The sequence below is a fragment of the Bactrocera oleae genome, chromosome 3, assembly GCF_042242935.1.
Source record: "Bactrocera oleae isolate idBacOlea1 chromosome 3, idBacOlea1, whole genome shotgun sequence".
Classification (NCBI taxonomy): domain Eukaryota; kingdom Metazoa; phylum Arthropoda; class Insecta; order Diptera; family Tephritidae; genus Bactrocera; species Bactrocera oleae.
In genome coordinates, this window is record NC_091537.1 from 32,530,807 (window position 1) to 32,555,382 (window position 24,576).

General features: G+C 38.0%; 2 protein-coding genes and 1 long non-coding RNA gene across 4 annotated transcripts; 2 read left to right on the forward strand and 1 right to left on the reverse strand.

Moving 5' to 3' along the window:
• Positions 1 to 2,939: 2,939 nt before the first annotated feature.
• Positions 2,940 to 4,193, forward strand: LOC138856026 (uncharacterized). Its single transcript, XM_070106475.1, has one exon. The coding sequence runs from the start codon at positions 2,940 to 2,942 to the stop codon at positions 4,191 to 4,193; it is 1,254 nt and encodes a 417-aa protein (XP_069962576.1).
• Positions 4,194 to 14,280: 10,087 nt separating this feature from the next.
• On the reverse strand, positions 14,281 to 18,711 carry LOC106624123 (voltage-dependent anion-selective channel). 2 transcript variants are annotated; one of them, XM_014243803.3, is made up of 4 exons: positions 18,553 to 18,711; positions 15,100 to 15,419; positions 14,811 to 15,038; positions 14,281 to 14,754 (listed from the first exon to the last, which is right to left on the reverse strand). In XM_014243803.3, exons 1-4 carry the CDS (start codon positions 18,658 to 18,660, stop codon positions 14,454 to 14,456), a joined length of 957 nt encoding a protein of 318 aa, XP_014099278.2. In that variant the 5' UTR covers positions 18,661 to 18,711; the 3' UTR covers positions 14,281 to 14,453. The 2 variants fall into 2 exon arrangements, with proteins under 2 accessions (XP_014099278.2, XP_014099280.1); XM_014243805.3 differs by having other exon boundaries at positions 15,100 to 15,432; positions 18,553 to 18,676.
• Positions 15,419 to 18,650, forward strand: LOC118682773 (uncharacterized). Its single transcript, XR_004978590.2, has 2 exons — positions 15,419 to 17,203; positions 17,270 to 18,650. It is a non-coding gene; the product is annotated as an uncharacterized lncRNA (long non-coding RNA).
• Positions 18,712 to 24,576: the final 5,865 nt, after the last annotated feature.

The window sequence follows — 24,576 nt, forward strand, 5'->3', positions numbered from 1 at the left end:
ATGGAATCTCGAGTCAGCTTTAAATCAAGGGATGTATCGGAAACTGCGTATTCGGAAAACGGATGGAATTAACTCCAAGAAGAGAAGGACGGCTACGGAAGTTAACACCAGCTTAGAAGACGAAATGCGGGATATAAAATTGTGTGGCCAGCAATTTCGGGTGAGGAAAGATCATGCAGCATTAAAATGGCTTCTACAATTCAGGAGCCCAGAAGGACAGTTGGCACGGTGGATTGAGAGACTCCATAGTTCCGACTTCTCTATAAAGCATCGTAAAGGTAGTAGTCATGGAAATGCTGATGCCATGTCCCGCTGTCCATCTACTATCATCACTAAAACCTTGGAGAAATTAAAACAGAGATTTTATTGGGTTGGTTGTCGTCAATCAGTTATGGAGTGGATCGCCAATTGTGTCCAGTACATTGCTGCTAAAGGGCCGAGGTCCAGGAATCATGGTCAGATGAAGTGGTTTAATTCGGGTTTGAAGGAATTGTCATGGATGTAGCTGGTACATTTCCGTTCAGTAAATTAGGAAACAAATATGTTTTAGTAGTCATGGACTATTTGAGCAAATGGCCAGTAGCGGATGTATTCATCAACAATTGGATAACGAGATATGGTGTTCCAACAGAATTACATTTTAACCAAGGGACTAATTTTGAATTAGCTCTAACTCAGGAGATGTGCCAGAAACTGGGTATCCGGAAAAAACGTACACCTGCACTACATCCGTAGTCCGATGACATGGTGGAACGGTTCAATCGAACTTTGGAAAAATATTTGAGGAAAGTTGTAGACAAGTATCAAAAAGATTGGGATACCCATGTATCCTTGTTGCTGATAGCTTATTGATCTACTGTACATGAAACAATGGGGCAGACTCCAGCAAGTGTAATTTTTGGTATTGGTCGACTACCGATTGATTTAAATTTGGAATTAACGCCAACGGAGGAAGGAATGCTAAGGAAGTTAACAGCATCCTAGAAGATGAGATGAGGGATATAGATGCTATGGTGAGGTAAGGCAAGGAACTCTGAGGATTTTATTGAAGGCGATTGTTATATAACCCACAACGAAAGAAAGGGTTGTCTCCCGAATTACAGGGTAATTGGGAAGGACCATAGCAGGTTATTAAACGACTCAACGATATAGTATATCGCACACAGACCATTGGAAGACCAAGGAATAAAATGAACTTAGTTCATCTGGAACGGCTTGCAGCGTTTGGTACCGCAAATATGTCTAACCGGGATGATCAGACTTAGGTGAAGACTTGGCGAACACGAATACCAGAACAAATCAGAATCGACGATAACCTGCTAGAACGAACTAGACAGCAAAATTCGTAGTTGCCAGAATGCTCGAACAAGATAGTTTTCGAGATATCTACGTTTAAAATTGAAAATTTCAACTATAAAAGTACGCATTTTTTAGATTTAAAATGAAGTATATACTTATATTATATTTTTCACTTCTATATCCACTAACACTTCGCTAATTCGTTTGTACACATTTATTTTACATTATATAGTGCAAAAATAGTTTAATTCAATATTTAAATTATTGTTAAATTCAATTAGTTCTGACAATAAAAAAAGGGTTGCAAAATGTCACATAACTAGTGTTACCTTATGGACATCTTTTGTAAATGAACTGAAAGAAATGAAAATAGATAATACCCCAAATACAGGAATCCAAAACCTAGAAAAAAAACCCGACATTGGGTCACATGATGCACTTTTGGAATCAGTAGAGGAGCTGTATACTGCGGCATGCAGTAGACTTAATCGTCTCATCGCGTCGTCAAGGGTTGAATCTAATGTCGCTGACGGAGCGCTCAATTGTCCCACAACATCTCTGGATGGACATTTGGTGGATCTCAAATTGGACCCGTTAGCTATCGCGTTATTTGATGGAGACATGTGTAAATGGTTCAAAGATGCCTTTGAAACACTGGTACTTAATTCGGCACACCCAGAGGCGTTCAAATTGGGAAAAATTCGTCAGGCAGTCAATGCGGCTACTGTTCCTTTAATTGGTGGAATATACTCGGGTGGCTATCAAGAGTTGTGGAAATTTCTCAAGGACCGCTATGACAATAAAAAGCAGCTAGCGCAAATACACGTATCCCATTTTCTTAACCTTAAAACAGCTACCCATGAGTCATCACAATCGTTATTGGCTACTGTGGACACGGTTCATGAGTCGCTGCGTGCATTGCGTGTGATGGATATCCCCATATCTCAGTGGGATGCGTTAGCTGTACCAATAGTGGTGGCAAAGCTACCATCGATAACTAAGAGAGATTGGTGTATGAGGTGCTCCACTACAGAAATTCCACAGTTAGAAGACCTATTGAAATTTCTGGAGAGACTAGCCTTGTTCCTGAACCACCGGTCTCATTAATGGTTTCCCGTCAGCAACGACCAGTGAGGGCCCATGTGGCTACCACGGAGGCAGCTCTGTGTGCTCATTGCGGGTTAGCGCATCGAATCGCCAGGTGTCCTACATTATTGGCTCTTAGTATCGAGCAGCGATTTGAAGCCCTTAAGAAACTGCAAATGTGTTACAACTACTTACGTACGGGTCATTCTTATCGACAGTGCCCATCTAGTAGCTGTCGAAATTGTGGACGTAGGCATAACACAATCCTATGCCGAAACAAGTCCAACAACACGTCAACGTTTGCTTCTACGACTACGGCAGCCGCAGACAATGAGGTATCTGCCGACAACTATAAGGCATGACTAGCCGCACCTGCGAGGCCCCTCGCTGCCAATCCAAAGTCGATAACCCTTTTAGCAACAGCGAGTGTATATGCCTTTGGAGAAGCATCGGTGCAGCAAGTGGCACGAGTTTGCCAGCTATATCGACGAAAATGTGAGGGTAGAAGGCGTAGGTGCTACCATCAATACTCGAGATCAACAACTAACTTTGAAATGCGAATTGATGCTTTGGTTTTATCGTCCATTACTTCTCCAACTCCAGCAGTAAAGATTGACATAAACCAATGGCCATATTTGAGAGACATAGATTTGCCGGACAACCGTTTCGGTACGGACGTGTGGGGGCGACTCATTGAAGGTAAAGTCATCGGTGGAGGACCAGACGAACCTTTTGCCCAGCGTACCCGCTTTGGATGGGTGGTGTTTGGTCCAGCAGCAGTGACCCTTCCTGCAAAGGAATTATTGCTCACTCTCACCACTTCGCTAGATAGGAAGGACCACCGGTTGGAGGAACTGGTGTCCAACTTTTGGCAAATGGAGGAAATAGCAGTGGTTGACGATCTGCCAGAGAAGGAATGTGCGCAGATCTTCGAGACCACTCATAGCCGTACCTTAGACGGCGGTTATATCGTACACTTACCCTTGCGACGAAAGGCAACGGACTCTTACGTACTGGCATTACGACATAGTATACTTGTACGTTTTCGTCGCTATCGAGTGGCGATAACTGCGGACATAGAGAAGATGTTCAGGCAAGTATTTGTTGCATCTAAACATCGCGACTTTCAACGAATTATATGGCGAGAGACTCCTGCAGACGAGATCAGGGTGTATCATCTGAAGACCATCACATATGGCATGGCATGCAGTCCTTACAATGCAGTACGAGCCCTACAACAATGTGCTTATGATAATTCAGCTGTGGTTCCCGAAAGACAACAAGGGACGCGGGCTCGAGCTGCGATATTAACCTCGTTTTATGTTGACGATTCCTTAACAAGTTGTGAAAGCGTTACCGAAGCAGTGGATCAGGCTAAGAACGTGGACGCCATCTTATCTGCGGGACAGTTCACTGTAAGAAAATGGAACTCAAACGATAGTCAGGTAACGATACGTTTATCAAATGAGCCGTTACTTTCGAGTTATGTCTTCCATGCTGGTGAGGCTTCCGTTTTGGGCTTAAGATGGGACGCACTGGAGGATCAGGTAATCTTTCGCGTCGATCTATGTCAAAGAGTAGAAATTCCAACCAAGCGCCATGTACTCAGCGAGGTGGCAAAACTCTTCGATCCTACTGGAGTGTTATCGCCTGTTATCGTAACAGGGAAAATATTCATTCAGCGGCTATGGTCTGCGGGTCTATCCTGGGACTCACCATTACTTGATGATCAATCAAATTCGCATCGAACGGTGAATGGGAATGATTCCACGCGTGCAGACATCATTTCACGGGTTTTGCGATGCTAGCTCACATGCTTATGCAGCAGTTATTTACGCGAAGACGTCGAACACAAACGGTTCGATGCGTTTCACACTTCTAACGCCACGTGCCAAGGTGGCACCACTCAAAACTGCTACCATTCCACGCCTGGAACCTGCGGCAGCGCTGCTTCTTGCCGAGACATTCCAGAACTTGCGAGATTCTTTGGGATTAGTTGACGTTCCCTACTATCTTTGGTCGGACTCAGCGATCGTATTGTGTTGGCTGAGGAAGGATCCAGCAACACTTAAACCATTTATATCAAATCGGGTTTGTAGAATACAGGAGCTGACATCCCCCGCCCGATGGCATCACATTCGTTCGGCTCAAAACTCAGCTGATTGTGCCTGTAGAGGCATCACACCCGCCGAGCTATTAGTACATGCCCTTTGGTGGCATGGACCTAAAGAGGCAGAGATGATATATTGGGACAGTAGTGATGTTCCTCTCAGCAAGGATGAGTCAAATGTCTTACTCGCCGAAAACCGAAATACAACCAAATTTATTGTACTCATTTCACATCCGTTGTACACTCGTCGTCCAAACGGCCACGCTATTTTGTTAACTGAACGTTTCAGTAGTATCACTCGATTATTGGGTACATTGGCCATTATCCTGCGCTGGTTAAGAAGGCGTTGACACTTTCGTCAACTGGTGATCATTGCTCAGTAGTTGGACGACGCATTATACACTATAATCCGTTTAGAGCAAGAGGAACATTTTGCAGATGAAATTCGACAATTGACGTCTAGGTCAGGTTTGTCATCTTCCCGTCGGATAATACCTTTAAGTCCATTTCTAGACAAGAACCAAATCCTCCGGGACGCATTCACCAGGCCGAACTAGAGCATGATCAGCGATTCCCGATTATTTTGCCAAAGTCAACGCCGTTGATCAAGCTTTTACTAAATCAGGTGCATGAGATTACACTGCATGGAGGCACGCAATTCATGCTGAACACTCTTCGTCAACGCTTCTGGCTTCTGAGTGCCAGGCAAGCGGTCAAGAGTTTCATCCATAACTGCGCAGTATGCCGCCGTCACAGAAGGGAAGTCCTGAAGCAACAAATGGCTTCCTTACCCTGGCAGAGGATCAGAGCAGCAAGGCCGTTCATATCATTTGGTGTCGACTACTGTGGGCCTTTTACACTACGCATCGGAACGAAACGCTCTCGAACGCACATCAAGACGTATCTCGCAATATTCGTATACATGGTTACCAAGGCCGTGCACATTGAGGTGGTTGATGACCTATCGGCACAGGACTTTTTAGATGCTTTTACTCTTTTCGTCAGCCGACGTGGTCCCTGCCGGGATTTATATAGTGACAATGGTACAGCTTTTGTTGGTGCCAACCGACTTTTGAAGGAAGATCTTGCAGCATGGCAGAGTGAGAATAATCAGCGATCGTTAGCAGATTCGGGCTTACATTGGAATTTCATCACACCCAGTGCGCCACATCTAGGAGGCCTCTGGGAGGCTGCTGTGAAGTCCGCTAAGCATCATTGGACACGATGTGTGGGTACGCAGGTCATGTGGTAGAGTCAACTGCAGACACTGGCCGTAAAAATAGAGGCCTGTCTCAATTCCGGTCCTATTACCCCACTCTACGACGATCCTGAGGAGAAACTTGCATTAACGCCAGGTGATTTCCTGATTGGGTCGCCACTTCTAGCGGTCCCTGAACCAGATATCAAACATATTCATAGCAACCGGCTGAAACAATGGCAATGTATACGTCAAATTCAACAAGGATTTTGGAGCGACTGAGTGAGGAATACAAGGGTGGACGATATCGTTCTAGTCAAACAAGAGAACCTGCCTTCCACTCACTGGTGCCTGGGTCGAGTGACAATACTACATCCCGGAGCCGATGGAGTGGTCCGCAATGTCACATTGAGAACCGCTAGAGGATACATGAAACGAGCCATCCAGGAACTATGTCTATTGATAGAGAAGTAAAATTTCGAGTCAATCAACTCGACCGGGCAGGATGTTTAGGATTATTTACATTAGTTTAAGATTATTTTCTTACTATATCAAGTCTGATCTGGCAATACTGTCTTAGGTAAGCTTTATAGTTGTCATCTCTCTTTTATAATTCATTTATCTTTATAATAATCAAAATGTCGGAGGACATGTGTGTACGACTCTCTTCTCTGAATGTAACTTGGTGCTGATTATACTCGTCTTTGGTTTGGTGTCAAGCCAACCGTTCACAATGGTTTAAATCCCAATAAAGCATTAAGAACTCTACCTGCTGGTAATTTAATTACTCAAAACATTCTCTTTCCCTGATTATTAAGATTAGGGAATTTAGAACAGCTGATATCTAAAAAGACGACTTGCCAGAAATAAACCCGCAAAAAATTGCTAACAAAAGCAGTGCGAAACGAAATTTCAAGGAACGTGCAACTAAAGTTTTTATAGTTAATTTAATTTAAAACGTTAATCATAAAACCATGATATTTTATTATGACTTGTATTGTTTCTTTGTTATAATTTTTTTATTTATATATCATTTTTTTATATTATATGATGTTTTAAAAATTTTATAATATGAATACACGTATTTAGGGATGTATATGCGTTATATAGGCCTACTCGGGAACCGAGCACCTAAAAATAATAACGAAATGCAAAATCCCAAAAGTTATTTTTAAAATACCCAATCAATTTTGTTTCGACAGTGACATTATTGATAAATGTTATAAAAAATGTGGGTTTTGACAGCTCTGTGTCGATTCAAAAAGTTTCGCATCATTTCATCCAGGGATGACTCCAACTCTCTTTCCAGTGTGAGAGGGCCTCAAAATTAGCGTGTTTTATAACATTTTCTATTGTAGCCAGATCGGACAAAATAATAATTTTTGGGAATTTAAATTAAAATACCCAACATTTATTAAAATTAAATATTATTATACATGTATCCGATAAACATATGCAGAAACTATTTAAACCCTTTTTTGTTATTTTGTAATATATTAAAACAACTGATTTTTGAACTTTCAAATACTTGTAATAATATAAGCAAAAAAATAAATGTATTAGCTCTCAATTAATAAATGTTTTATATAATTTTCAATTGAAAATTAATATAATTGAGCATGGTATCACAAAAGATTTCATCACATACATTTCAATTTCGCGTTTTCTTTCATTTTCAATGTTTAGCGCGCTCTGGAGGTATGTCCTACAAAGATATCCTAAAGGGGCATTTCGAGAGGCAATTAAAGATTGCTAAAAATCTGAATTGCTAGCAATATTACCAATGGACACTGCACATTGCTAATGTTTAGCAATTGATGTCGAAATATATTTCATGTCACACAATGCTAGCAATGAATATTCATTGTGGCGGTTTAACAGAGCTAATGTACGACGATCTCCTCTATTCGTCGATACCATCAAAACGCGGCGCAAAAGAAATCGTAACCAAGGCTGATATAATGCGACTCTCATTTTCCTTAATTCTTCTCTCATTTTCTTTCCCTGATTATAAACAGCTGTTATCAAAAAAGGCGGGATGCCAGAAATAAACCTGCTCGAAATAGCTGACAAAAGCTGTGCGAAACGAAATTTCTAATAACCACACAAATACTTTTAAAAAACGTGTTACTAAATTGTTTTTGCTAATTTAATTTGAAACGTTAATCAGAAATCATGATATCTTATTATTACTTGTATTGTTTCTTTGTTATAGTTCTTTTTTATTTATTTATTATTTTAATGTTATTTTTAAAAATTTTATAATATGAATACAAGTATTTAAGGACAGTTCCCACAACAGCCGGTTCTGTGATACCGGAATTGACCCGGATTTTATCCGGCCAAGGGCTGTTATTTCGACGATCTAACCCTGTTTGGATCGGTAAGTTTTAGATTAAGTCATTGGAGCAACGCCTAGCACCAGGGTTTCTCCGTATCCTCCTGACCCGTGCTGGCATCGAGTCCAACCCGGGCCCCGAGGAATTCTACTGCTGCGTATGCGCAAAAAGGCTCCATCCAAATTCCACCTCGGTTAGGTGCAATACATGCAATGGATGGAGCCATCTTAAGACCTGCTTAGGCCTTAAGACACACAGGGAGTGGACCACGAGTTACGTGGCCCCATGCTGTCAACGCAATAATGCGACATCTGCCCCAACGGCTGTGCAACCTGCACCATGTTCGCGCACTGCGCTGCCACTCCAGTCGAGTGGCCAAGATAGGACCTCCACGGTCCCAAGGGGCTCACACAGACAGCATAACTCCCAATCTGACCAACCTCCCCCCCCCAACCTTCATCCAGCTCCAATCCTCGTGCGAGAACCACCCAGCAACTCCTGGTTCCTCGCACAGTCTGTTCCGTGTGTCAGACCATAATACGCCGGAATGTCACATCAGTCAAGTGCAATTCTTGTACTGGCTGGTGTCACTTTCTGTCGTGTTTTGGTCTGCGCACCACACGAGAGTGGAGTGCGTCGTATGTTGCCCCATGCTGTAGGAGTCTGCCCCCGCAATCACATACAGTGGCGTCGCCAACCAACACCACAGTGCGACAACCGCCCAAGCGGATAGCACAGCTGCAACAACCACCACCTACACGCACCCCACTCACCCCTAGGATCACGACTGGACATCCGCGACAAACGCGACTCTTACAATTTAACTGCAACGGACTCCAGAGCAGGATCGAGGAGATAGTTGCATTTATGAGCCGGGAGCGCGTAACGATAGCTGCGGTCCAAGAAACCAAGCTAAGCAGCCACTCAGATCTTCTGAGTTGTGCAGGTTTCAACGTTTTACGTAAGGATCGCGAGCGGGATAATGGTGGAGGCCTAGCCTTCATATTGCACAACACCGTGCAATATCGTCTAATCGATGTTGACATCGACCGCAGGGACACCACCCTAGAATGTCAGGGTATAGCTGTCCGGTCAGGTGATGTCGAGCTCGAAATATTTAATATATACATCCCCCCAGTTACATGTTGTCCAACAGGATATCACCCGAATATAGATGCGCTACGTCGTGGTGAAAACCGTTTGGTGCTAGGCGACTTTAACGCGCATCACGATCTTTGGCATTCCTGCCTGTCAAACGATCGTAGGGGGATGGAGCTGGCGGAACAGATAGACGATTCGACATTCTGCACAATGATTGACGAAGCCCCCACCAGAATTATGGGCACCTGTAATAGCTCGCCAAATATTACCATCGCTAGCGGTGGTCTGATAAATAGTATAACCTGGCGACTTATCTAACTCTCGCATCAGACCATCTGCCCATAATTATCTCGACCGAGAAACCTCATGACTTTATTTCTGTGAACAACCGCACTTTTGTTAACTTTAACAAAGCTAGCTGGGTCGGCTTCACAGAATTTACTGAGAGCACCTTCAACGCACTACCCATTCCTACGGACGTCATCGTTGGCGAGCGTCAATTCCGCAAGGTGATCGCTGCTGCTACTGCTCGCTTCATAACGGCTGGAAGAATTGCGGAACTCCGCCCAAATTTCCCAGCCGAAGCAGCAGTATTAGCAGACGAGCGCGACACCTTACGCCATGCCGATCCCTGTGATCCCCGAATAAGGGATCTCAATTTGGAGATTCGGCAAATGGTAAATCATCATAATCGGACAAAATGGATAGAGCACCTGAAGTCCTGCAACCTCTCCACCGGTGTGAGTAAGCTTTGGACTTCTGTCAAATCCGAGGAGACATGACGATCGGTCATGCCTCCTCGGACCCGAAGAAGTGCGCGAGCTACTTTTGCCGGCAGTTTATACTGCACCCTTCGACCGACAGGGCCAAACGACGTGTTACCCGACGGCTGCGCAAAATGCCAAAAGACTGCGCACCACTTACTTTCACCAATGGGGAGGTTCAGAGTGTCATCAAAAAGGCAAAATCGTCTAAATCCATCGGCCCTGATGGAATAAGCATGCTGATGTTAAAACACCTAGGCCCAACGGGAGTAAACTACCTCACCAAGGTCCTCAACCTGTCGATATCAACTCTTCAAATACCCGATGTGTGGAAAGTCGAAAGAGTGGTCCCACTGCTGAAACCTGGGAAACCCGCCAACAAAGGGGAGTCTTATCGCCCGATAACTCTCCTTTCCGCAGTAGTGAAGACACTTGAGGCCTTGTTACTCCCGTCATTCACTCACCACCTGAGCCTAGCAGATCATCAGCATGGCTTCCGTAAAGAGCAAAGTACCACCACAGCACTTAGCGTCATAAACGCCCAGATAGTTCATGGCCTGAACCAGAAGCCACTCTGCGAGAGGACGATCCTCGTAGCGTTGGACTTGTCAAAAGCTTTTGACACAGTCAATCACACAACGCTACTTGACCTAGAACAATCAACGCTCCCTCCAGGGCTGAAGCGGTGGACTATGAACTACCTGAGCGGTCGGCATTCATCCGTACTGTTTCGAGGTCAAAACTCCAAACTCAGGAAAATTAAACAGAGGGTTCCGCAGGGCGGTGTCCTCTCCCCGCTACTGTTTAATTTCTATATTTCAAAACTCCCCCAGCCACCAGCGGGAATTTCAATGACCTCGTACGCTGATGACTGTACGATATTGACGTCGGGCAATGGAATCGATGGCATGTGTTCAAGTAAACGGCTACCTCTCCGATCTTTCTCGCTTCTTCTCTGCAAGGAACCTAACACTCTCCCCAACCAAATCCACAGCGACCATCTTCACAAATTGGACGAAGGAGTACAGACTGGACCTGAATATTTCAGTCGATGGCACAAAAATTCCGACAGTAAATAGTCCTAAAATTTTAGGCGTCACTTTGGACAGTCTGTGCTCTTTCACTCCTCACGCGACCGCGATAACTGCCAAAGTACAGAGCCGCAACAAAATCCTCAAGTCGCTTGCCGGCAGCTCTTGGGGAAAAGACAAAGAAACGTTGTTGGCAACATACAAGGCAATCGGCCGGCCGGTCCTAAATTACGCAGCCCCAATATGGTCGCCTGGATGCAGTGACACGCAGAAGAAGAAGCTTCCGACCTGTCAGAACACTGCACTCCGAACTATCACGGGATGCCTCTTGATGTCTCCAATCGAACACCTACATAGTGAGGCCCGTATGCTTCCGGTTAAGGAACACAACGAACTCCTCTCCAAGCAGTTTCTACTGGGGTGTTTTCGTAGAAACCACCCCTGTAGTCGCCTGACTGTAGCGGAGCCGCCTCCTAGGAACATCAAGAGATCTTTCCTTGACTACGTCGACGACATTAGACAGTACGCCGACCGGACGCAACGAACTTCAGACAGGCACTGACCGCCATTCACAGTGGAGCCATCAACACCTTCACAGACTCCCTCTCAGTGAATGGCGTAATAGGAGTCAAACCACCACCCATAGCAGACATAAAGCTCGAGTTGCCCCGCGAAACCAGAGTGACCCTCGCGCAACTTCGTTCTGGATACTGTAGCAGGTTAAACTCCTACCTATCCAGAATAGACCCTGACATACCAAACACATGTCCTGCATGCAATGAGTCTCCGCATGACACTAACCACCTCTTTGCATGCCCAACAAACCCCACTCATCTAACACCCCTCTCCCTATGGTCCGACCCCGTCGAAACAGCTCGTTTCCTGGGCCTTCCGTTAGATGACCTCGACAACAACGAATCTAGAATTTATCACCCAAACGGGGATTAGGTAACCGTTATAACAACAACAACGTATTTAAGGATGTATATTTCCGATATAGGTCTACTCGGGAACCGAAGACCTTAAACTAATATCGAAATGTAAAATGCCCAAAAGTTATTTTTAAAATGCCCAATCCATTTTCTCTCGACAATTGCATGATTGACAAATGTTATAAAAAAAATGTGGGTTATAACAGCTCTCTCTCGAATCAAAGAGTTGCTAGTATCTATGGTAGCTAGATTAGTTAAAATAAAAAATTTTGGGACTTAAATTAAATCACCCAACATTTATTAACATTATAAATTTATATAAGTAGATATATTCGGGGGAAGCTTTAGTATACCATGCCACGATTTCAGGGTTAAGAGGGGTATGGTTGGATAGAGGAGATTGGAATAAGCATTTTATTTTTACGCAATTTTTGTTATATGCACAATAACAAATGGGTTCCATATTGACAGATAATAAGTGTTGCCATATCCAAACGAATGAAAGTAATCAAAATAAATAAAATACCCAATTACCCTCTACAAAATTAACTTGTATGCACAATATGTACCAATTCAATGACAAAACGGACAAAAAAAGAAACTGTACCTTGTTTAGTTGTAACAATATCCGTTATAGAAAATAAAGTTTAAAGAGAGTGATATACCCTCTTTAACATTACTTTTTTTTTGTTAGATTTCCTATTTGCATTGGGGGCCTTCGACCGCGCTTCAAAAAAATAACCCTGGCAGATGCAACACCGGGGTGGTCGTTATTCCTTTCGCGTCCAACTTCTTTCTGCATTGGCGGCCTTTGGCCGCACTTCAAAAAAATAACACTGGCCAATCCAATACCAACGAACAAAATTATGGTTAATGTATCGGTACGTATGGTAATGTATGGGTTAATTCTCTATTATTCATTTTAATTCATTTGCAAAATATATATATATATATAATATACACTACAATGTAGTGAAGTGTAAGTGTAAAATAAGTGCATAATATAAAAGAAAAAATTACTATAAATAGAAAAATTGAGATAAAATTTTTTAAACTTTCAACATAAAATGCAAATATCTCGAAAACTATAAGTTTCCAGCGGCTATAATTATATATCTGGAGAATCTCTTTTACCCAACCATACCCCTTTTAACCATGAAATCGTGGGATGGTATACTAAAGCCGACCCTATATTCGTTAAACACATGGAGAAACTATTTAAATCTTTTTTGTGATATATTAAAACTGAAGAATAATGTATTAGCTCTCAATTAATAAATGTTTATTATAATTTTCAATTGAAAATTGATACTACTATGCATTATTCGCGCGTTTTCTTAAATGTTTATTGTTTACCAATTTTTGTTAGTGATCTTCAACAGCGGTAACAAATCTCTCTATTCAAATTTTTTTTTCGGTAGGATTCCAATCTGACCGTCCCTCTTTTTCCAATTGCTAAAGGTCAGTCCAGCATGAACTATGAAAGTTGAGTGAGTTCAGGAGTTTTGAGGTCTCTGATGTCACCCTTGTAGCTGCATGTCTAACAACTAAGCTGCTTCAAAAATATGTGCAATTGTTAAATATATTTATATATATGTATGGGGCATTCGACGCCAAATCGACCACTTTTAAATCCGACCCCTTTGGATTTCGCCGAAATTTTTCTATTCTCTTCTACTCTTTTAAAAAACATTTTTGAGAATTTTTTTTTATTAAACCCAAAAGTCGATGCCTAAAAAGTTATGGCTATTTGAAAATAAAAAAAAACAGGTTTTTTGAAAAATTCATTTTGTTTTAGGTTTGATAAAAAAATTTTTAAAAATTCCCAAAAATGTTTTTTAAAGGGTAGAAGAGAATAGAAAAATTTCGAATTTGCAATCTTCGCGTCAAAACAAGGCGATTTAAAAACAAAAATCAACTTTTGGGACCTCCTTTGTTGGGGGAGCTAAACTATACATTTACCCTTATTTTTTATCAGTTTCAATTTTGATTCCGACAACTATCAGATTCTAAAAAACTCCTGATAATTTTGAGTAATGCTTCCAGTCCACGGCCGGATAAAATTCCGGAGTCCGTAGAGTCGACTGTCGTTGGAACAGTTAAGATGGCGTTCATTTCATGTGCCCTCTTGTCTATGATTGGGTAGATACATACATATTACACATAAAAAATAAAATTAAATTATGTACCATATCAATGTAATGCTGATAAAATTGTATATATCGTAATATGAATTTAAACTTTTATAATACACTTTTCTGAATTAAATGCACATTATTGGCATAACTACATATTAACTTTATACGATAGCTGCGTTGGGCGATAATATATAATTTAACAGAAAATTACTAAATAACCGCGTTTAAGGACGAAAAACTTAAACAAATAATATAAATAGTTTTAAATTATGAGCTTCAAAATTGTGTGTATGTGTTTGTAACTTTAATTAAAATCCCATTTATTTGGATTAACTGCTATATTGTTTTTACTGGCTAAACATGAAATAATTTATTTCTATGTTCTTTATTTCTTGTTGGGATTCTGTTATAATTTAATGGGTAACTGTTTTATCGTTTTTAAAATTATGATACTTTTAAGCTTCCAGCTCCAAAGCAACACCAATCTTGTGACCGCCGGCATTGAAGTTTTTGCCATCAATCAAAGCGGAGAGACTAACTGTAATACCATCACGTACCCGTTGTTGGTAACCCAAACCAACTTGGCTAGCGTTGTTCACCTTCGCACGGACACTAATATCATCGTCGATAAGGTACTTGCCACCAAGACCAAACTTGGTATTGTTACCACCAGATGTCCAAGATAATTGAACGGCAACATCGAGTTTTGGAGTACATTTCTGGAAAATTGAGCCGGTAAACTCTTGGCCATCATTGCTGTATATATAGAAATATTAAAATCTTGCTTTCAGAGCATAAAACTTATTACATACACAGCTGTATGCAGCACAAAGTCCTTTGCAGCATAGCCCAAGGCAAAATTGTTGGTTTTCAATGAATTGTTTTGGGTATCGAAAGCAGTCTGGTAACCAGCCAACCAGCCTTCATAACCCAATACAGCTGAAGCATTGATGAGTGGACCATTTAGGTCTACATTCACATCCGAGTCCACCTTCACATTTTCGTGACCATAGGCAGCTTTAAATTTTCCAGTTTTATTGCTGAAAACGAACAAAAACAAACATTATGAAAACAAAATTTTTAATTTTTAAGTAGTCTCACCCTGATTGAGGAGCGAAAGTAGCTTCGAATGCCAACTTTAAACCTTCCAACAACTTATCTTGGACAGACACTTCGGTGAACAAGGTGTTATCTGTGTTCCATTTTTCGGTTAAGCTTAAACCATAATCCTTAACCTTATATTTTGTCTCCAGTGATCCGAAGACTTTTCCAGACTCCTGGTTGGAATGACCGGCTGTGTTGAATTCAATACCAGAGGGGGTTTTCGTCTTACAATCCAACTTCCATAGACCAAAGTGGTAACCTTTGCTGAAGACATCGCGGGCTTGTTTGCCGAGATCAGGATATGATGGAGGAGCCATCTGCAAATAAATGCTTAAGTCAATTTATTACTGTTGTAAGATTTTTTTGAAGATAATTGTGTATTTAATTTTTTTTTAATATGTAAGGTAAAATATATGCGTACGTTTTTAAGGCTAAATTTTGAGTGATTAAAAATTCTTCGTCAAATTATTGATTGATTAGACTCGTGTAGACAAAGTAAATATTTTATAAAAGTGCACAAATAGGTCTGTACACTCGAATTTATTATTAAACAAATACAATAGTATGCATAAATGTTTAAAATATTATAAATATGAAATAGTAATATTTCAAGATGCATTAAATACAAATATAAAACTGGTTATAAACTTGGATCAACTAAAATATGGAAACTGGAGACAAATCAAAAAGTGAATACAAAAATATTGATAAACATCAATCCTAATTTAAAAGCTGAAATAATGGGTGTTGCTAATTAGAAAAAAAAAATAAATGCTCGAACGCATCAGCTAGGTAACAATTGCAGAAGTACAGCTACTGTGTTGCATATTTGCTGACGTATAGACAAAAATTTAGTGTTGCCGATTATTTGCATAAATTGCGTGCGAAAGGGACATTAGAACGTAATGCTGTTGCAAGTGTCGACAAAAATTCACGCAGAATGTGATATTTTGACAAATGCAAAATTTACTTTTATCCGAAAATATTAGTTTCTCCAGAATTCCGACGAATTTATATAATTCTAGCAAGCTCAATGCGCTTTCGTCTGTTTACAAGTGAAATATATGGTTTCTTTCGAGCGACTCTGCTATGATATCTAGCTTTTCGTAAAATTTTTCTAGCAGTTGCGACACACAGTTTTCAATACTCTTTGTGAACGTAATTCGTGGGTTAACTTGCATCATATTTATTATTTACCGTTCTTCCCGGGCTAAAAATGGGTTCGTTCGAGCTACGAAATAATTGCAAAAGTACAGCTACTGTGTTGCATATTTTCTGATACTCTGCTGATGTGTAGACAAAAATTTAGTGTTGTCGATTATTTGCATAAATTGCGTGCAAAAAATGACAGCAGAACGTGATGCTGTTGCAAGTGTTGCCAAAAATTCACGCAGAACGTGATACTTTGACAAATTTTCTCGAACGCACCCAATATTTTTGTACGGCCGCGGTTTTGACGTTAAAATTCCGGTTTTTTTAAATTTTTTACGACGCGCTGGACGGAAGAATACGTTCTTCCAATAGTTTTCCCAATTTTTCTGAAACTTTCGCCATCTTTCCACAACTTAATGATAATTTTTCTTTCCGACATTTTTTTGTTTTAATTAAAACGCGTCACGAGCTCATTAAACGATTAATTTTATTAAAACATAACAGAATCCACGCAAAAAAAGAAACAAATTCATGAGAAGTAACGGTATTTCCAATTCAAACTAACTGAACGCAGACTTGGTTGTGCCTACTTTTACTTGTTCTTACACTAAAATAGTGTTATCTCAAAAATTAAAATAGGAGTATACATAGTTGTTTTTGCATTTTGAACTTAAGAATATAAAAAAGAAATACATGTAAAAAATTTGAACTGAATTACCCATTTACATTGTGTTTTAACTTAACTTAAAAAAGTGTCCGGTGAACGCAGACTTTATTGGCTATGTGTATATAAAGATTCAAAAAATTGCCAAAGAAGGGCAAACGATATTCTACGAAACGTAGCTAAAACCACAAAGCTACACCAGCCATTGAAATATTTAACTTTTTCTTATGATGATGTAACAAATTTGGCTTTTGCTGCATGGAAACGTGAGAGGACATTTTTCATGTATATACCTAAAAACAGCTGTGTACAAATGTTGTACCTAAAATTAAATGATTATTGTTTTTGCAGCCACCGAAAACATTGCGACCAAGTTGACAGTACTTTACCCGGTACAAATCGTGATCCATTTCGATTAAGTAGACCCGAATTTTGTGCATTAGTAAATTGTACAATTTGGCATTAAAATTTGTGACAAGGTTTAGTTGTTGTTGTTGTAGCAGAAGAATTCTGCCGAGTTGGCAGTCCTTTGCCGATATAAATCCGGGTCCGTTCCGGTTACGTAGATCCGACTGTCGTGGGAACGGACAAGGTTTATTTATCTACCTATGTTTAAAGCAATATCAATATTTGTATGCTCTTTAACCAAATATTATTTTTGAAGAATTATTTCACAAATAGAATATTGATTTATATTTTCATGCATACTGTAATTCATTGTTCACAAAATTTTTTAAACTCATGTGATTTCATATTTAAGCCTTCTTTCAGTAACCACTAGTACATATGAAAGTAATACTGAACACATCCAAATAAAGCAAAATGTATACTCGAATATGCACAACCGTATATTGAAAAAGTGGTGACACCAATAATAAAATATAGTTGAGAGTTTTCATTTATGTACATATGTATTTATCTTCATTGACCTAACATAATTATTCACATGATTTCTACATTTACAAAGCAAACTCACGTCAAGTTTTCGTTCCGTAACTTTCCTTTCTCTATTATCATATTTTTCGACAATAAAATATTAAATCTGTAAACTCTTAGTATCAAAAAGCAAACGAATGAAAAAACTTTGCAACCTTTCTGTTCGTTACGTAACAAGAGAAAATAGCATATTCACCACTCTAGTCAAATTGTATATGTAACTTTCCATTTCGTCATTAATAACATGCCGGTGAACGTTTTATATTTCCTCTTAATGGTACATTTATCCAATCCCTGTTTGATAAATTTTAATTCCATATTTCTATTGTACAAATAATAATCAGTAAATAATGTAAGCACATACCATTTATTTATAAGGAATACTAGTAATAATGGAATGGAGGCGAATAAGATTTTTCTTAGCTCAAAAAGGTGGACCACTATGGATATAAAACAAGAGAAACAAATTTGTAGTTTACCGCCGTCACGCCATATATGTATCAGTCAAGCAAATTATAAATTGTGTCGGTGCATACGCACTCTCTTTTTTAGGTTATGAAATCACTTTTACATTTCTTATGTTATTACTCACACATACTATGACTTTGTACAAATTTAAATACCTACAAAATTTTTCAAACAGTTTTAGGTAATTTCCGTGAATTTTATTTAGAGAATTTAATTAAATTTATACTTACACCAATAATTTCACGATCAAGATACAAGAACACAACGACCACGAAGAACACCAGGAAATTTGTGAGCCCCGAGCCGGATGAACAAGTAGTAAGGAAAACTAAGTTCATTTATATAAGTGTGCCCAAGTTAGTTATTAAAACTAAATATACTGAGTTAACATGGGAACTCTTTCGATCATTATCGGCGATTTCTCTTTTTGTGTCGCTCTGTACGTTCACACGAGCAACAGAGTCCAGCAACTCAAATCGAGTTTTTCTGTCATTCCTTTTCATAAAATTTTCGCAAATGTTTGGGCGCTTCGGCTACGCGACAATTAGAGTGTGTTCCATATTTTGTTGTTGTAGCGGCAGAATTCTGCCGATGTGACAGTCCTTTGCCGGAATAAATCCGGGTCTGTTCCGGTTACGTAGACCCGACTGTCGTGGGAACGGACTGTTCCATATTTTAGTTATATGTGGTGCTCTCGCATTTTGCTTTCAAGAAATTACCATGAATGTGGTAGAACAATACATAACACTCGCTTAATAGTTTCAAAGAAATACTCAAGTTGGGAATTCACTAATCCACTAGAATGTATTGAATACCCGCTACTAATATTTTCAAGGCAAAATTTATAACAGGAATTTCCCAATCTTTTGGGAAGTATTAAAAATCCATAATTTTTTTACTCCGTATTTTTTTCAATTTATTCTAAAACAACCTTGAATTAATTACAATTCTTGTTTTAAATAAAATAATATTCGAACTAAATCCTTTGCGGTTAAAAGAAATAAATATGAAAGCATCTTGAAATTTATGTAAATAAAGTTAAGTTATAATTTTTATTAGAATTCTATTACGTATACTCGTATATTATTACATTTAATACCACTATATGTTATTAAAAATTTAAATTGAATATGTTTGAGTATCTTAATTTTCTGCTTATTTAAAATTTTTCAAAATATTTCTATTATTCTATGAATATATACTTGCATAATACATACAAAAAAAAAAATAGAATTTAAATTTCTGAACGAATGGTATATATTAATTTGAAACCGAGCGCAATTGCAACCATGAAAAGAATTTGAAAATTAAAAGAAATGCTGAAAAGGGTAGCAACAAGCTTATACGAACAAGAACACAAAGCGACCCACCCGAGCACGAGTCCCTTCGTCTTTCCTCGTCGTCTCCTCGCCCACAATATACCGGTTTGGGTTACAAAAGAGTCTGTGTATGAACTGGCTCAGACACTGGCTTTTATCAATACTTGAATGCTTACACTTTGATAAAAATTTATAAGGGGTTTTTACATAAATCCAATCAATAGAAAATATAATATTATTAAATAGCAAACAAATTTTATTAACATTACTATTTTTTCTACTTAAAGATGAGAAAGGCTTCTGTTAATAGAGAAAGGTAGAATAAAAATTTGGGAGTTAGCTGTAATATGGCGGAAAGCAAACTAACAAATTAAGCTGAAGTAAGTGTTATTATACTTATCAAGTTGGCTAGCATATCTTAATGTATACCATATAAACATATATTTGTAGAAAAGGGGCAAAATCAATATCATTTAATCATTGGATATGAAACAAACCCCAAATAACGGGTTATACTTGGAATATTTGAAACCTTACTTATATCTTTCACCAGGCTAAGAGCTTTTTCGTTCCTTTTTGCAATGAACAGTGCGATGTATTGTAGTTTAGTATACAAAAGAACATTAAATAAATTTTAAATCAATAAATATACCCTGATCTCTAAAATAAGCGTTTTATTAAAAAGAGCTTTAAATTTAAGCAGTTTGAGCTTTGATTTTGCAGAAACGAAAAGACCGAAATAGTCGTTCAAAACTAAGTCTGAAGATATCAATATACTTGTATATGTACAATATACATATGGATATCCAGTAGAAGTAAAGGGGGAGTAGAGAAAGAATCAATTGATAGGGGTTGAGTTTCTATTGACAGCCAAGTTGGCCGACTTTTAACCGGAAAATTGTTGCATCTTGTTATTTTCCTTTAATTTATGAAAAAGTTGTCCAAAAATATTGGTTTTTTGTAAAACTTTAATATGTTTTCAAAATAAAATCAGTTTATTTTAATATATGTTCCTAAAGGAGCGGCTATTATTGGCAAATTCTAGAATAATAACAATATATATTTATGCCTTTTTTTATCTGTGGTAAATTAATAAATATTCGCCACAGAAAAAATTTAAGGTGCAATTAAGCAACCATGTCAAATAACGTGATGCAGAAAATGCTTATTCAACGAAACTGAGAGCAAGGTTTATAAATTTGCAAAACAACCTTCGTAAAATAACGAACATTATTAAATATATTAAATAATGCTCTTGATAAAACTGTGCACACAAGAATTTTTATCAATAAGCAGGTGTGTATTAGTGCATATAAAGAATAATAAATAATAACTAAAATTATTTTTTTCCAGAGGAAACTAGTAGAAAATAATAAACCTATTTTAACCCGCCCACAATGTGCATGATATTTATACCGTTTTGGAAGGATCTTATAAAAAGTTTTGTTGTCTTTGGGATGAAATTTACATTACATATATGCTTTAGATTGCGTACTTAAATTCTATTGAGTGATTTAAGTTTAGAAACTGATTTATGTATGACAACGATTTGGAAAGTGAAAGTGACATTACGTTTTAAATGATACAAAATTTTTTTATATGTCAATTACCATACTCCTACGATCAAATTGCTTTTATCAGAGTAAATGTTTTAGTGTGCATCTAATTGTTTCCAAAGCAAATATGTGGCCAGTATATAGTGCTCACCACCAACAAAAGTTAGAATCATGGGCAATTTCTTCATTTGCAACACCTCTATTTGCATTCATTGAAACAATTTAAAAATCTAACCTGATAATATAAATACTTTGTTTAAATAAAAACATGATTTTTTCTGTATAATATATATAAATAATATGTTTTATTTCGTTAGATTTTTGTACATTTCCTAATATCTATATTGCATTTTCCACACCACCATGAGGTATGAAACTAGGCGCGTTCCCGATTTTTTTGGGTGTTCGGTTCCCCAGGAGGCCTATTTTCATCCATATACGTTAAAACTAAATAACAAAATTATTAAAAATAAATAAATAAACCAAAACATTAAAAAAATTAATTTTACAATAATATTTATATAAATACATTTTATGTGCATGCATTGAAAACAGTGGAGATCTAACAAAAACCCTGAGAAAATTCAAAATGATGGTGGGGTAGGACCTATAAATGAAAAGGGCGAAATGTGCCTAATAACAAGAATATATGTGCATTCCTATCTTAATAATTAATTGAGCACTTCAGAATGTGAAAATTTCTATCACGTTGTAATCAGGAAAACAAATGAAGATTTTTTTCAGGTAGACACCCGGACAAAGGACTTCAGACAAATTTTACATGTGTGCAACACATAAAAATTTCACATGCTTGAAAGCATGTGTGCTTGTCTGTTTATTAAACATTTTAATAGAAAAGTACGTTCTTATTCTAATAAAAAGGGATATAAGAACGTCTGACTGGGAATTCTCACAGCATTAAAATGGCTCTATGTGTTGCATTTGTTCAAATATAAATTTTGAAAACCCTCGAAAATGACAGCAAGAATCAAAATTGCTGCAAAATATTTCCTCTAATTTTTCGAGAAAGTTTAGTTCGAAGGGGGTTTCACCAGACTGTAGTCGTAATATTCTTTTTCCATTGAAAAGAGAAAACGAGAATCAGTTGCATCTTCAAGGCGAGGTATAGGACTCATACAATTATGAAGTTTTAAAAACTTTGAATACATATAGCCGTAAAAATAAACGAACGAATTTTGCTTCAAGAAAAAGTTTTAATTTAAATCAATTTCCGCGATTTCAATATTTTGAAGTGCTTCTTGGCGGCCTTGGAAAACTTTGAAAGAAAAAGAAAAAGAACAAATTCGGCGGTATTAAAGAAAGTTGGAGACTTAGATATATTCAAATTCCCAGAGCTATATAATGCGAACATTGCTTTAGCAACCGTGTTGCTGAAAACCTGTGTAGCTAAATGCACACTCATTTTCTAAAAAGTTGTAGGCCTTAGATGAGTCGAAGTTATCTTAGGCGCACACCTAATAGTTTGTTGGCCGTCTTGCTCATAGAAGTGATTTATATCACTCCATTTTGCAAGACGACCATTAAAACTTACTAAATTCTTGGTATTTTGCAAACAATTTCGCGCACTTTTTATAAGATGAAGAGAATCGTAAAAAAATACGATTTCCTCTCCATTGACTATGAAAAATGGCCTATCCTCTGTCACTTCTACAACCCGGGGTGCAGGCGTGCAGAAATATCCCCTGGAGTTGGGACACAAATTCAAAAACATATTGTTTGGAAACATATCCTTTGCAAGATTTATGCACAAAAAAAAATGCTAACGGTTCAGACCTACCTATGCCTTGAAAATAATCCTCCAGGCCTACAATTAAATCCCTATATCTATCATACTGCAAATGGGTCTTCAGAGACATTTCATCGCAGCGATTTGACACGTATTTCTGGTCACTCGTAAAGCCACGGCTTCGGAGTTCCAGAGTTTTTATGCTGCTATACGTGCAACCAGGACTTCGTGGCCAACTTTGAATAAACTGTGTCAAAGTGTTTGGGGATGGCCAATTAAAATAGGGCTTTAAATATCTATACGCTAGAGGTGATAAGAAGTGAACCCCCAGAGCTATGGTTTTCAATTCCCTATCATATCTATTACCGAGAAGATTACGGTTATTATTTGTCAAACTAATTCTCACACATGCAGCAATATGTGGAGGCAATTTGCTACATAGCTCAACAATTTCCCTTTCTTAATTTTTTTAGGGCCTTAATCTCTTTTTATTATTTTTTCTAATTGTTTTTTTTTAATTCTTGCACCTCTCTTTCCAAAGTACTATTCCTTTTTTTAAGGCTAACAATATTATTCAGAAATTTTTTTTTCCTAGGTGTCCCTTCACTATGAGCGAATATGAGTGTTCCTCGAATACATTGTAATGAAGGGACAACTCCTCATGACCTTTATATGAGCTCGAAGTACAGTCTCCTATCTCGCCACCGAAAGTGTCTGACGTATTTAGACTGTCCAGTTTGTCAGGTTCGCAAAAACTGCCTTTATCTAAACTACCTCCGTCCGAAACTACCTTCACTGTTGGCACTAACAAATTTTTATCGGGGACTGTCCCTTTTGATAATCTTAAGCTATTTTTGTAGCGGTGCGAGAAATGCCTATCGCAGGCATACAAATCAGGACTTTCGAAATCGGATACACCAAGTAGGTGCATCCATTTCATCCGCCAAAAAAGTAAAAACAAATAACAAATATGTTATTATATAAAAAAAATATTTTAATAAATAGAAAAATCAATTCGACTATTGTTTACATAAAAATTTAAGATATAAAAAATAATAAAAAAATATAAAATAAATCACCGCTCAAATATCAAGCGATTCCAACTGTTCGAAAAAATTAAATACCGCAAACACGTTATTATTCGTGTCCAGCATTTTTCCACCTGTATTTCTAAATAAAAAAATTTACATACGGGTACTGATTGTACAAGTAAATCCACAGAGGAGGCAATTAAGAGACGATCCCACTGTATATTTATTGCTCATAGTGTGTATTTTAAATTATTTTTTTTTGAATTTAAATTTTTATTATTAAGCGCACACCTAGTGTGAAATTTTAAAATTTTATCATACCAAAATTTTCATATAATATACATACATATGTTATATATGTATGTAATATTTGACCTTAAAATGCAAAAAGAAATTAGTGACAAAAACTTTGAAAAATGTATTAAATGAAGAAATATGGTCAAAAATTAACTATTGAATCACTAAATATAAGAATTTCATTAAAATTAGCATAGGTAATAAATTATCGTAAATTCTAAAACATGAGCAATAGCTTTTTAATTCAAATCGAAAATTTCCTATTTTCCACTTAAGCACTTTTACATTATTAATTATAAACCCG